General features: G+C 49.7%; 1 protein-coding gene across 1 annotated transcript in view; it reads right to left on the bottom strand.

The window, feature by feature from the left end:
• SF1 (splicing factor 1) overlaps positions 1–14,418 on the bottom strand; it is a 218,213-nt gene that overhangs the window by 45,425 nt on the left and 158,370 nt on the right. Inside the window, exons 9-11 of the mRNA XM_029611672.1 lie at positions 5,767–5,950; positions 3,393–3,621; positions 1,869–1,878 (exon numbers count right to left, since the gene is read on the bottom strand). Coding sequence (XP_029467532.1) covers positions 1,869–1,878; positions 3,393–3,621; positions 5,767–5,950 — 423 coding nt within the window. The remainder of the gene's footprint in view (positions 1–1,868; positions 1,879–3,392; positions 3,622–5,766; positions 5,951–14,418) is intronic.

The raw sequence follows: 14,418 nt of genomic DNA, 5'->3' as shown, positions 1-14,418 counted from the left end.
ATCAGCCAGTCGTCCAGGTAAGGAAACACATGTATGCTGTTCCTGCTTAGATGGGCTGCAGCTACTGCTAGGCATTTTGTAAATACAGGGGGTGCCGAGGCAAGTCCGAAAGGCAGAACTCTGTGCTGAAAATGTTGTCCCACAATAAAAATGGTGGTATTTGCGGTGCTGTGGGGATATTGGAATGTGAGCAAAAGCATCGAAGATCCAGAGAACAGAGCCATTCTCCTGTTTGCAGAAGGGGAAGCATGGTGCTCAGGGACACCATCCTGAATTTTTCTCTGTAGAAATTTGTTTGAGATTGCAGAGGTCTAGGATGGGGCAGAGGCCGCCTGATTTCTTTGGAATGAGAAAATAGCTGGAGTGGAACCCTCTGCCCTGCTGTTCCCAGGGAACGGCTTTCACAGCCCTGGCACTCAGAAGGGTGGACAGTTCTGACTCTAGAAGGGTTGTGTGATCTTTCTGTATCTACAGTGTATTGGGTGGTGAATCTGGGGGTAGCATGAGGAAGTTTAGATGGTATCCCTGGGTTATGATGGATAACAGCCATTGGTCTGCGATAATGCTGAGCCAGTTGGTTATGGAATGGTGAATTCGATCTCCTACTGGCAAGTGTGGTTTTGGATTTGTGAAGTGGCTGCTGTTCTCTGGATAGATTTCAAAATCCAGAGTCTTTGCCTGTTCGCGGGGCTGGCTGAGGCCTGGATGGTTTAGGCTGTCGTGGATGTCCTCTCTGAGGTGGTTTGGTTGGTCTCACGCGAGATGTAGATGGGTAGTACCTGCGTGAGCGATAAAACGGTCTTCTGGGGTCCTTTCTCGTGGTCCTTCTTGCAGAGGAAGGAGCCTCTGTTGTAATCGTGGACAGCTGATGCAGGGTCTCATGATGGTCTTTCAGTTGAGCCACTGCATCCTGTATCTTGTCGCCGGATAGATTTTCTCCTGTATACGGCAGATCAGCGAGCTTGTCTTGGACTTCAGCGCGCAAATCAGATGCCTTAAGCCAAGTCCACCTTCTGGTGCTGATTCCCGTAGCTGATAAGCAGTTTCAAAGGAATCGTAAGCAGCTCTTACTTCATGCTTTCCAGCCTCAATGCCTTTCTGTAGTATGATGTTGAGGTTATCTTGTTGGGGAAGAGTGTCAGCTATTCCCTGAACTTGCTTCCAGAGATTCCTCTGATACTGAGTCATGAATAGTTAATATGCAGCGATGCATGACACTAGCATAGATTCCTGAAGGATTTTGTGACCCAAAATACCTAGGAATTTTTAGTCTTTTCCAGGTGGAGACGAAGAGTGAAGGTGCAGCCTCCTGGCTTTTTCTGTGCGGATTCAAATACCCCTGATTGGTGGGGTAGTTGTGGCTTTTGGAATCCTGGAGTATGCTGGACAAGATACATTGCATCTGTGTTCCTATTTACTGGTGGGACAGGGCAAGGTTGCTCCCAAAGACGATGTTGGAGATCCAAGAGTACCTCGTGGACGGGAAGAGCCATAATTTCTTTGGGAGCATCAAATTGGAGGACTTCCAATGTTTTATGACGTGCGTCTTCCTCTGTGACCAGTTCAAAAGGGATTGTCTGACATTTCCTTTATAAAATTGGCAAAGGAAAGGTCCTCTGGGGGAGAAAGTCTCCTTTCTTCTGGAGGAGATGTTTCTGATAATGTCTTCCGTAGAAGAGTCTGTGCCAAAATCATCCCATGGGTCATACAGTGTGTCTCTGGTTGAGATCCCGAGGGAGGGAAAATAACCTGTTACCCCAGGACGTAATGGCATTGATGGATCCCTTGATGGCGGATGCGGCAGCACCGATGGAGACTTTGGCAGCATCGAGTGGAATCGTGGGCGTCTCGATCCCGAGAACCCAGACGGACCAGGAACTGGTTCCGGCATCGGTGGAAGCAGTGCTGGAAGAGGACTGGAGTCCGTGCCTTAGTCTTCCGAAGACCTCGGAATGGGTATTGGGGTGTTTCGGAAACTCAGTCGGTCGCTTCGGTACAGATGGCCCAGGCTGGATCGGAAGGGCTCCAATGAGTGTATCCAGGCGGTCGAGCAACGGTGTGAAGATCGATGGCTCTGGTGTCGTTGCCCTTATGGGGGTCGGCATCGATGGTAGATGAAGGCTCTGGAGGGCATCAAGGACCGCCTGTCGGACAAGCATGTCCAGCTCTTCCCTGGAAGCTGGTATAGGTAATGCAGCTACAGGGGGAGGCAGGCTAGGCACTACTGGCACCTCCCCAGGAGGGGACTGCCTCGGTATCTCGGGTGGAGAAGAGGTAGGAGGCTCCTCTACTCGTGTCCTCTTCGCAATCTGCTCGATAGCCATCGAAGATGATGCGGTGGCGGCACCGGGAATGGAATCGCGTCTGTGCCGGTGACTAAGTTTCCCTCTGTGCCCGGTCCGGTCTTTCTCCAGCACAGAGGAAGTAGATGCTGATGCCTTAGATGTTGTTGGTGATGGACTGTCACCGCTGCCTTGCTGCTCCCGGCGAGGTTTTTCGATGGACTTTGTCGATGTTCCTGCCGGTGATGACTGTAGATGTTGATGGAGTTAACTATTTTGAACAGGGACTCCATCTTATCTAGCCAGGCACGCCTGCCCTTCAGGGTCATCTGAGCACAGCTTGGGCACGGACCAACATTGTGTGATGAGCCGAGGCACAACACACAGACATCATGTGGGTCAGTAATTGATATCGTACGTGTACACTCCGGGCATTTTTTAAAACTCATCTCCATGGTGGAACAAAGGGCCGCGAAAATGGTCGGTGGCCTGTGGGAACAGAGGCAAGGTAGCCGGAACCAACTGAAAACTGGGGAACTTACTCACAGAGCGTCAAGGAAAACAATGTCGCGATGGGAGACCCCTATGAGGGAACGTTTTGTGAAGAAAACTTCAAGTTGTTTCCGTGAGGAAAAGTGACAAATTCTCAGAGCTCCTAACCGCGAGGCAAACCGCAGTGCGGAAAAAGAAAGACTGAAGGGAGACCCCTGTGGCTACAGGGATTATGGCATGCTAGGCATGCTCAGTGTGCCAGTCAAAAGTTCTAGAAACTTTGACAGAAAAAGTTTTCTGTGATAGGGCTCAGTCTGCTGATGTCACCCACATGTGAGGACTACCATGCTGCTTGTCCTGGGAGAAATTAACATATGCTTTGTATAATTTGTAAGCTTAAAGAAATAAAACCTGACATTTAACTCCCTCCTCCTCCCCATTTTTAAAAACTATATTTCTGCCCATCACAATAGTGGTATGAACCTGTTATGCATTCTCTAGTCTAGTGTACATCAAGCATTGATTTCCAATAAATATCTTTAATGTTTGAGAAAAAATTGCAAAAAGATCCAGACCATCAGGTAGTTGCCTACATCTCTCTAAATCAGAGTTACTTACCCATTGGAAGAGGACCAGGATGGTGCGGGCCTTGATTCATAGGAGGAGGAGGGGGTTGCATCCAAGGTAGAGGGGGTCCACTAGGGTTGTGAGATATATGGTGCCCACCCATGCTGGGCATGGCATGAGGGAAATTGTGGGGGCCTCCAGGGCCATTTGGCCCTCCCCCGTGCATTCCATGATAGGGCCGATTATCTGAAGGGCCTGAGTTCATCCACGGAGGACGGTTCTAGAGAAGGAAATGGGGGGGGGGGGAGGGGAGAAAAGGCTGTAATTTTAACATTTTTCCACATAAGTCTGTTCTTTCCTGTTCCTTAAGTACCGTATTTTCCGGTGTATAAGAACACTGGGCGTATAAGACAACCCCCCCTTTTTTATACACATTTTAAGAAAAAAAATAATTTTACACTCAAACAGGAGCAACCCTATCTATGAAAAGGAAACACTACAAATACCGTATATCAGGCCCTAAAAACCAATACACCTCTCATTAGGAAAACAGAACTAGCAAGCAGCTATAGATCCCCACACAGAAATAATTGTAAAACTATACTAATAAGCAGAATAAATGTTTCAAAACAGCTATGAACAGAATAACATCCAACAATTAAAAACTCATAAAAACTAAACATTCTCCAAACACCAATAAAATATTTCAAAAAAGCAGACACATCACATAATATTAAATAATTAAAATGGCAGTCAATCAAGAAAAATAAACTTAAAAAGCCACCTTTACTTACCCCCTCCAGCAGCTCTCCTACTCCTCTTCCATGCAGGCCGTAGCACACACCAGAAGCAGCAGTAGTGGCTAAGCTCTATACTCATGGTCCTCTTCCTTAGGGTCCATGTCACTCACACACACACACACCATACCAGTCATGCCCCCATGACCAGTTTCTGTCTCTCACACACCAATCATTTCCCAGTCTTTGACACACACACCAGACATCTTCCTGAACAGTTTCTCTCATGCCATACACACACACAGGCTTCCCACTCCCGTATTCTGCTTACCGTACATATACGGGCTTCTCACTCTCATAATCACTTTCTCTGTCACACACACACACACCAGTCTCTCATTTCCATGCTCGCTCTCCACGTGCACAGGCTTCTCATTCCCTGAATCACATTCTCTCTCTCACATTCACACACACCAGTCTCTTTCTCTCACCCACACCGTCACCTTATCAACCAGTCTCTCTCTCATGCATGCACACACACATAGCCCTCCCACCCCCATGCTCTCTCTCACATAATCAGGCTTCTTACTCCCATGCTTTTTCACATACCCAGATTTCTCACTTCCATGCTTTTTCTCTCTCTCACACTCACATACACATCAGTCATCTCCTTGAGCAGTCACTTTCATTGTCTCTCACATATACACACACATGAGCTCTCTGACCAGTTTCTCTCAATCACACACATTCTCTCAATCAAATACATTCTCTCTCACACACTGGCTGGCTGCTTCGCTCTCTCTCACTCACTTCCTCTCCCCTCCCCCAAAGCACAAATAGTAGCTGCAGCAGCCGCCTCCTCCAGCCCCCACAGGCCAAGAAAGAAGAATCCCATTGGCCGCGGGAGGCTCATGCTGCTCTCTCCTTTCCCTATTATCAGCTGCTTCGATTGCTCGGGGGCCGATGCTGCTGTCGCCGCTGCTATTTTTTCATGCGGCACGGCTTTCTCCTTCCCGCACACCGCACTGTGTATCACTTCCTGTTCCGGGTCGGGGGGGGGGGAGAAGAAAAGGCCAGCCGCGGATGCCACAGCTTTTTTTTTTTTTTTTGCACCGCTGCCGTTCCCGCTGGGCTTGAACGTGCTGATAGCCCAGCGGCAACGGCAGCAGCGAAGGAAGAGCAGCTGATTTTCAAAGAGAACTGTCTGTATAGTTTCTCGTCAAAACTAACATAAGGTGCATGTGTTTAAAATCCCACTTGCTTTGCACCCGCTATTTGGATGGGCGGCAATAAAATAGCGTGCGTGCTCAAACACAACACACACCGTTATCCGCCCTCTCTCCTGCCCTCTCCAGGAATGTCTCTCTTTTTAACTCAGCTGTAAGTGCATGTGCAGTTTTCCTGTCTCCCCATCCTCTCCTGGACACCTCTCTTTTAATGCAGGTAAGAGTGCATGCACAGTTCTCCTCCCTCCCCTGCCCTCTCCAGGAATGCTTGGCGACACACCGGTGAGAAGCGCTGCCCTATAAGACGATACCCGGCGTATAAGACGACCCCCGACTTTTGAGAAGATTTTCAGGGGTTAAAAAGTCGTCTTATACGCCAGAAAATACGGTACATGATGCCATATTACTGTCAGTAATAGGTGGTCAATCCTACACACTTCACTAAAAAAAGTAAAGACTTACCGGAGGCAGCTGGTTGCTCCCTGGGCCACTTGACGGTCTTGGCCCACCCTGAAGAGCCGAGCTGGAAGGCCCTGATGAGGATCCTATCGATATTGGTACCGGAGCTTCTCCTAGCTCAGCCATGAGTGAGAGATATTCTTTATCCATCCGTGCCTTATCCTGCGCAGACTGTGGCTCACCAGGCCTAGAGAAATACCACAAAGTCAGCCACTTCAGAAACTCCACCGTGCCAATATACTTGAGCTACAGCAGGCCATTAAAGCTTGTATAGAATCCAAACAGTAACATAGTAGATATTGTCTGCCCAGTTTCCTTTGCCCAAGAATATCTCTTGCTTCAGTTTCATGATGGTTGAACTTGTGTCTTTCAAAACTTGTGCAAATAGCAGCAGTATGGTTGCATCATTACCTTTTAACTTCTCCCCTTCTTAGCCCTCATGTTCCATGTGATTGAGCATATATGTTTCAATAACCAGTGCCCCTTACTCCCAGCTCTCCTATCCCCACTACTTTTACTCTCTCACCTCGAATTTAGTATGTCCCAAATTTGATCAACTTATGCCATGCTTTAGATTCCATTACCTATAGTGGTAGCTATTCCAGGCTTCCCACCATCCTCTGAATACAGTTTTTCTTCTACCAACTGCATATCATGACCCCTTATCTTTCAATTTCATTATATACAGAAAATACATCCTTTCACTTTATTAAGGCCAGCTAAATAAGGAAATTATTCCTTACCTGCTAATTTTCGTTCCTGTAGTACCACAGATCAGTCCAGACAGTGGGTATGTCCCCTTTCCAGCAGGTGGCGTCAGAGCAAAACTCGAAGGCTGGCCTCTTATAAGCTGGAGCGCCCTCTCTGTCCCTTCAGTATTAAGAATATCAAAGCAAGAAAAAGTTTGGATGGATCAAGGAATCGGTATAAAATACTCATGAACTTCATCAAAATTTTGAAAGAAACATGCCAATAGGCAAAAATCTTGCAACATGAACCAAATGGTAAGAAACAGTAATAACAGCAGAGAGGAAAACAGATGCTGGTAAGGAGAGCCACTATCCCAAACCCATGATTCTGAGGGTGGGAGTCTGGACTGATCCGTGGTACTACAGGAACGAAAATTAGCAGGTAAGGAATAATTTTCTTTTCCCTATATGTACCCGGATCAGTCCGGACAGTGGGATGTACCAAAGCTTCCCTACGTAGGGTGGGCCCCGGATAGCCCAGCTCGAAGGACCTGGTCGCCAAAGGAGCCAAACCCAGGAGGTTGCAGATTCAAGCGATAGTGCTGTGCAAAGGTATGCAACGATTTCCATGTAGCAGCTCTACATATCTCCTGCGGAGAGACAGATAGACTCTCAGCCCAGGAGGTGCTTGAGCACGGAGCAAATGAGCCTTGATGCCGACCGGAGGGCGATGGCCAACACCAATATATGCTGAGGCAATGGCATCCTTCAACCAGCACACAATCGTGGTTTTGGATGCCTGGTGGCTGCACCTGGGACCACTCCAGAGAACAAACAGGTGGTCCGAAGCAAAATTCATTGATGACCTCCAGATAACGAATAAGAACCCGCTTGACATCCATTCTCCGAAGTTCCCGCCGATCCTCAGTGGCGAAGGAAGTTCCGACTGATTCAGATGAAAAGGCGAAACCACCTTAGGCAAGGAGGGCGGGCACCTTGGACAGGGACACCCCGAAGTCCGTAAAATGGAGAAAAGGTTCTCTGCAGGATAGAGCCTGCAACTCCGAGATCCGGCGCTCAGAACAAATGGTCACAAGGAAGGCTGCCTTGAGGGTGAGCTCCTTGAGAGATGCGCTCAGCAAAGGCTCAAATGGCAGGCCGGTGAGCCCCTGAAGGACCAAGTTGAGACTCCACGAAGGACAGAGGAGGTGAATCTATGGTCTGACATGCTTTACTCCTTTCAAGAATCGGATGACATCCGGATGAGCAGAAAGAGGAGCTGCCTCCTGATGACGAACCAGAGCCCCAAGTGCTGCAACCTGAACCCGCAGGGAATTGTATGGCCGGACCTTGCCCAGGTCACACTGTAGGAAAGAAAACACGTGCAATGAAAGGCCAGCGTGGAGAGATGTCCATGGAAGCGCACCAAGCCTCAAACACTTTCCAGATCCGGACATAGGAAATGGAGGTGGACATCTTTCGCGTGGAGACTACTGCTTCTGGATAGCCACGTCTCCTCAACCTCCGCCGTTCAAAAGCCATGCAAGACAGAAGCGATCTGCCCGGTCTAAAATACTGGCCCTTGGCGCAGAAGATTCTTGAGGTGTCCGAGGCAGAGAGAACTGTCGACCGCTAGGTTGACCAGGTCTGCAAACCCATGGTCTTCGAGGCCATTCTGGGGCCACCAGAATGATAGGCCCCTGATGAAGCTCTATTCTGTGCAGCACCTTGCCCACCAGGGGCCATGGCGGGAATACATAGAGGAGATTTTGCGGCCAGGGAAGGACGAGAGCATCCACGCCCTCTGCGCCGTGTTCTCGTCGGCAGCTGAAGAAGCGGGGAGCCTTCGTGTTCGAGCATTGCCATCAAATCCAGTTGTGGGGCTCCCCATCTGCTGAAGAGGAGTGACACTGCTTCCTCGGAGAGCTCCCACTCCCTTGGATCTATGCGTTGTCGGCTTAGAAAGTCCGCCTGAATGATGTCGATCCTGGCGAGGAGAGAAAGGTACAGCTCCGCCCACGCTATCAGCTTTGTCCGCTTCCCGAACGACATGTTGGCTCCTCGTCCCTCCTTGGCGATTGATGTATGCCACCGTGGTTGCATTGTCTGAGAGAATCTGCACCGCTTGATGATGAACCAAAGGGAGGAATCTCTGCAGGGCGAGACGGACCACTCTGGTCTCCAGCCGGTTGATTGGCTATGAGGCCTGGAGTGATGTCCAAAGTCCCTGAGCAGACTGCCACACTGCTCCCCAACCAGAGAGGCTCGCATCCGTTGTGACTATCACCACTGTGGGACCTCCAGATCCACTCTTTTCAGCAAATGGTAGAGGCTGAGCCACCAGCCCAGGCTGCGGCTGGCTATGTCGGGCAGTGGAAGTAGGGCTTGAAAATCCTGAGATACTGGCTTCCAGCGGAAGAGTAACGCCCTCTGTAAGGGGCACATATGCGCAAAAGCCCACGGCACAATCTATAGTAGAAGCCATAGTGCCTAGGACTTGGAGGTAATCCCACGCTGTGGGAAGCTGGAGGCTCCGGAAGCGCTGGACCTGCATTACAAGTGCTGCGTTCGTGCCTGTTCTCGCCCTCGCTCCACCCTCTCTACCTTAGTGGCGACTCCCTTCGGGAGTGATGGACAGATGCTGCCGCGGCTTCTCCTCGCCATACTTCCTGGAATTGCCGGGCTGGCCTGACGCTGCGGATCCGCCATGTTCCTGATGACGTAAAGGTGCGCGCGCTCCAGAGTTTGTACTAGCAAGGGCGCAAACCTCGGGGGCATCCCCCCGTAGTGACGTCATCCGCTTCCACTTTAAAAGGTCTTTGCTTGCAACTATGAATCGAGTTAGCAAGGGGAATTCTTTCTCCGCTGCTCTGCCTCCACCACCTTACTAGGGGTACCTGCTCCTCGGGGGCCCCGCTCTCTCTTCTTGATTTCAGATTGCTAAGACGGGATCCGGTACTCTCTCCGAGGGCCTACATCCCTGAATGCTCAGAAGACTCCTGACTACCTGGAAGTGATCGCAGACGTGAACACAGTGAGTTCTATTACAGATAGGAACTGGTACTCGCTCCACGAGGGCCTATGTTCCTAATCTCCAAGACTCCCTTCAGTCTAAGACATTATCGCAGGTACGGAGATCGTGAGTCATTATTGTGGACTGCAGATAGGAACCAGTACTCGCTCCACGAGGGCCCTTGTTCCTAAATCTCTTCTCAACTCTATTTCAGAAGCTATTATATACCTATATCTTGTGCATTACTATTATAGATTGCAGATAGGAACCGGTACTCGCTCCACGAGGGCCTATGTTCCTAAAACTCTCCAAAGACTCTTCTCCTTCCATAAACCATCTCATACACAGATATTGTGAGTTCTCATTTCAGACTGCTTATAGGAACCAGCACTCGCCTACGGCTCCTGTTCCTGAATATACTGAAGACTCTGTTGCAGAGAAGCCATTACAGATCTCTACACATGTGAGTGTATCATCTACTACTGGTTATGTATCCAGCATACCCTGTCTACTCACTACAACTCAGCAACCCAGAGACCGCAATTCCAGTATCTGAGGGACTTCAGCCCTGCCAGGCACATCAGCTCACTACTGCCACCTCTGGTAGTTCTACTTCCTGTCTAAATAAAGAACTCTGTGTTTGTCTCCATACTCCAGCCTAACCGGTGGTCCCTTTCAGGATATCCTCCTGGGGGGCGCTGTCATCTGCCATCGGCCCAGGGATTCACCAATTTACCTCAAGTGTTCATTCCATACACTACTAGAGCGGTATTATATGACTGCCACTCTGTGGGAAGCCAATCCACCACAGATCATTAACTCCGCCTACGGAGTATTACAATTGTTAGCTCTTCCCCTCGGTAGGGTGATCCATAATAGATTGCTAACTCCCTAAGCGGACATAACAGATTGCTACCTATAGCAGCAGAGACTGATAACAGATTGTTAACTCCTCTCTCTCCAGGAGGAGATCCATAGACTGCTAACTCCTTCCCCTACAGGGGGAGCTCGATAATAGATTGCTAACTCCTCCTCTCTGGAAGAGCAGATCTACAACAGACTGCTAAACTCTGCAGTCTAATCCACAACAGAGTGCTAATTCCTCCCTTCTTGAGGAGTAGATCATAACAGATTGCTAACTCCTCCCTTCTGGAGGAGCCAAGCCTAACAAGAGACTGAGCCCGATCCTGGTGCAGGAAGACTTTCCCGGCAATGGTATCGAAGCGTGCTCCTAAAAAGTCTAGGGTCTGAGAAGGAGAAGGTTGCTTTTGGGGAAATTTACGACCCAGCCGAGAGCACGAAGAAGGTGCAAGAATCGTTCCACCGCTAGAAGACACAGTTCTTTTGACTTCGCCCGAATGAACCAGTCGTCCAGGTAGGGATGGACTAAGATTTCTTCCCAGCCTAGAGCAGCTGCCACCACTACCATGATCTTGGTGAAGGTGTGGGGCGCAGTCGCCAACCTGGAACTGGAAATGCTGGCCGATGACTTTGAAACGCAGGAAGCATCATTGTGCTTTGAAGATGGGAATGAGGAGATGGACCTAACGGAGGCCTAAGGAGGCCAGGAACTCCCCGCGGTGCACCGCCGCCATGACTGACCGTAAGGTCTCCATATGAAAGTGAGGCACCTTGAGAGCCTTGTTGACCAGCTTGAGGTCCAGAATGGGACGAAAGGAGCCTTCTTTCTTGGGAACAACGAAGTAGACAGAATAATGGCCTAATCCTTGTTCCCTCAGTGGCACCAGGAGGATGGCCCCGAGGGTCAAGAGGCGGTTGAGTGTCTGTTGGACCATGGCCTGCTTCTGAAAGCTTCCGCAGGGGAAGAAGAGGAACCTGTCCCTTAGGGGGGGTCGAGCAAACTCCAAAACGCAGTCATGTCATAGAATGTCTAAGACCCATTGATCTGAGGTGATCTTGACCCACTCCTCACAGAAGACAGACAGACTGCTGCCTATCCTGGGAATGGAAGAGTGGGTCGACAAGCCTTCATTGGGAAGACTTGGCAGGAGCCCTGTGGGGGAGGTTGTCTCGAACTGTTCTCCGGCCACGAAAGGGATGAGACCAAGACTGAGAGCGTGAGGAAGGTGGCCTTTGTGCTGGAGGCCTGGTCTGACGAAACAGTCGTTGCCCACGGAAGTGCGATCTGGAAGAGCTGAAGGCCCGAAAGGTCCTTGGCTGATCTTCTGGCAGCTTATGGACTTTGTTCTCCCCGAGTGACTTGATGAGCTGTTCCAAGTCCTCGCCGAAAAGCAATTTTCCTTTAAAAGGAAGCGATCCTAATTGTGCCTTGGAAGATGAATTCGCTGACCAGTAGCGAAGCCAAAGGAGCCGCCTGGCTGAGACCACTGAAACCATGGACCTGGCAAGGACCCGGTCATAAAGAGCACCCGCCCCATACGCCATGACTGCTTCCAGGCGCTCAGCCTGCTGAGCTTCCTCAGGCGGCAAATCCTGGGCACTGAGCAGTTGCTGTAGCCAATGAAGCCCTGCATGCTGCATGAGAGAGCTGCAGACGGCAGCCCGGACCCCCAGAGCAGATACCCAAAAATCCGTTTGAGGTAGACTTCCAACTTACGGTCCTGCAGATCCTTTAGAGCCGTTCCGCCAGTAACCGGAAACGTGGTGTGTTTCGTAACCGCCGACAGATGCGTCCACTTTAGGGACCCTCAGGAGCTCCAAGTACTCTTCAGGTAGTGGGAGAGCTTATCCATAGCTCTGCCCACCTTGAGAGAAAAGACTCCGATGAATCCCATTCTCTAGTCAACAGCTGCAGTAGCATCGGATGGAAAGGGAAAGTTCGAGAAGGAGGGCGCAGACCGGCGAGGAGTGGGTCGTCCTTCCAGGATGATGCAGTAGGAGCAGGAGGATCTGGAGGGGTATCTATGTCCAGCTCGGCTAGGACGTGAGGAATCAGGGGGTCCAACCCATCCCTTTTTAAAGAGAAACAGGACCCTTGGGTCATCCCCTTCCACCTGCACGGGACAAGAAAGGTCATTCATGTCTGGATCATCCGGAGCGGATACAGGTGGTACTACCCATATCCTGGAAGATGGCTGCTGTCCCCCTGCTCCAGGGGGGGGCCGGGGACTGACTGGCTCCTAGCGTTCCCCCCCCCCCCCCCCGGTTGGGAGATCCCCACATCATCCTGGGATCCAGAAAGCTGACCACAGCCTGGATCTGACCAACAAATTACTTTAGGAGGTAGAGGCCCCACAGCATGGCCCTGTTCGTGGCTCATGCTGGCCAAATATGCACTGTGTAACAAAAATGAAATCAATGGAAAAAGGACCGGGGGGGGGGGGGGGTTTCCCATGGACTGAGCTGAAGGAGACTGAGGCTCCAGGTCCGGGGTCACTGGAGAGAGGTCTGGTGGAAAACAGATGTCAGAGTCAGGGCCTGGCTGCGTGAGAGCTGGCGGCGGGGAATCCAAAATGGCCACCATTCCCGCACTGGGCGGGAACGGGGCCGGCCTCACAAGACGTGCCTGCAAGCGCAAATGAAGCCGCCCAGCCGCTCGTAAGGAACCCTCCCCGCCAGGGAGACATCTCACGCAAATACCCTCCCCCTGGAGGGCTCTCCACAGGCGCAGCAGCGAGACGGGCACGGCATGGCTGTTTGGCAGAGCTGCCGACTGCAGGCTGACTGGAGCGGGAAAGCAGGCGTCCGCTAGCAGATCATGACAAGGCTTAGAAGCCTGAAAAACCAGAGGAATAACGCTTCTCTGGAAACACTGCCCCAAGGCAACGATCTATAAGGGCAGGGCACTATGTTGTTTGGGGGGGGGGGGGGGAAGAGGCTGGACCACCAGCGTGCACCCCTGAACCCTTGAACTCCCTCCAGAAGAAAAAGGCTGGACCTGAAAGTAATAAAAAGGAACAGCACTAACCCCCAGAAAGAAAAGAAAAGAACCACTGGCTCCGCTTGCAAGTTGAAGCTTAGAGCTGAGGGAGTGAATCCCTGAGAATTTGCTGAGTAAAATGTTATAAAGTTATCTTTTTTTTAATTAAAGAGATCCATCCAAAAAAGAAATACGAAGGAAAAAAAAGTTCCCCTTGTAAGCTAGATGGAGGACCGAAGGGACTGCTGCCTTTCACCTGCTGGAGTCAGAGAAATACTGAAGGGACAGCTTATGAGGCCAGCCTTCGAGTTTTGCTCTGACTCCACCTGCTAGAAGGGGACATAACCTACTGTCTGGACTGATCCGAGTATGTACAGGGAACAATGTTTAGGATAGCCACACTTTCTGCCATATTCCCAATAAGTATATTTTGAGCTCCTTATAACTTCCATGCAGGATTGTGATCAGAGTATTCTGTTTTAGAAGGCTGAGTTGCTTCAATCCTATATCTTATGGAAGGTCTGGTCTCCAGAACAGAAGACAATTAGCTAGAGTTAAAGAAATCCCAAATTCCCAGGCATCCTGCCACAAAAACATCAAAAAGTAGAACGATATGTAACACCCATATCATCTATTAAAAAAATGACCACTTACTTCAAAAGGCTCATACTAAAAGGGAAGTTTTGCAATCAGGATCAACCAGGCAATGAGTTTATAAAAAGAAAAGAAAAAAAAAAAAGTTAGTGGTAAAGAAAAACTTTTTTTTGTTATTCAGTAAAAACAGAGAAAATGTATTTATGTTGCTAGGTAAGGGATATTTATTAGAGATGTGAATCGGAACTGATATCGGATCCGATATCAGTTCCGATTCACATCTCTATAGATGTGAATCGGAACCAGAATCGGATCCGATATCAGTTCCGATTCACATCTCTAATATTTATATTACTATGCCTGTGAACATAGTACCTACACATTTCTAGAATTCATGAAGGATTCTACATACACACAGCAAGTCCCAATATGTTTTACTATTTATTTTAGAATATACAGAGCAACCTCAGGTTTCAGTTATTTTATTTTCCCCATAAATTTATCAGTACTTACTACTC

This window comes from Rhinatrema bivittatum, chromosome 8 (assembly GCF_901001135.1).
Source record: "Rhinatrema bivittatum chromosome 8, aRhiBiv1.1, whole genome shotgun sequence".
In the NCBI taxonomy this organism is placed as follows: Eukaryota; Metazoa; Chordata; class Amphibia; order Gymnophiona; family Rhinatrematidae; genus Rhinatrema; species Rhinatrema bivittatum.
The sequence above is the reverse complement of the archived record's forward strand: the minus strand, read 5'-3'. Positions and strand labels throughout refer to the sequence as shown.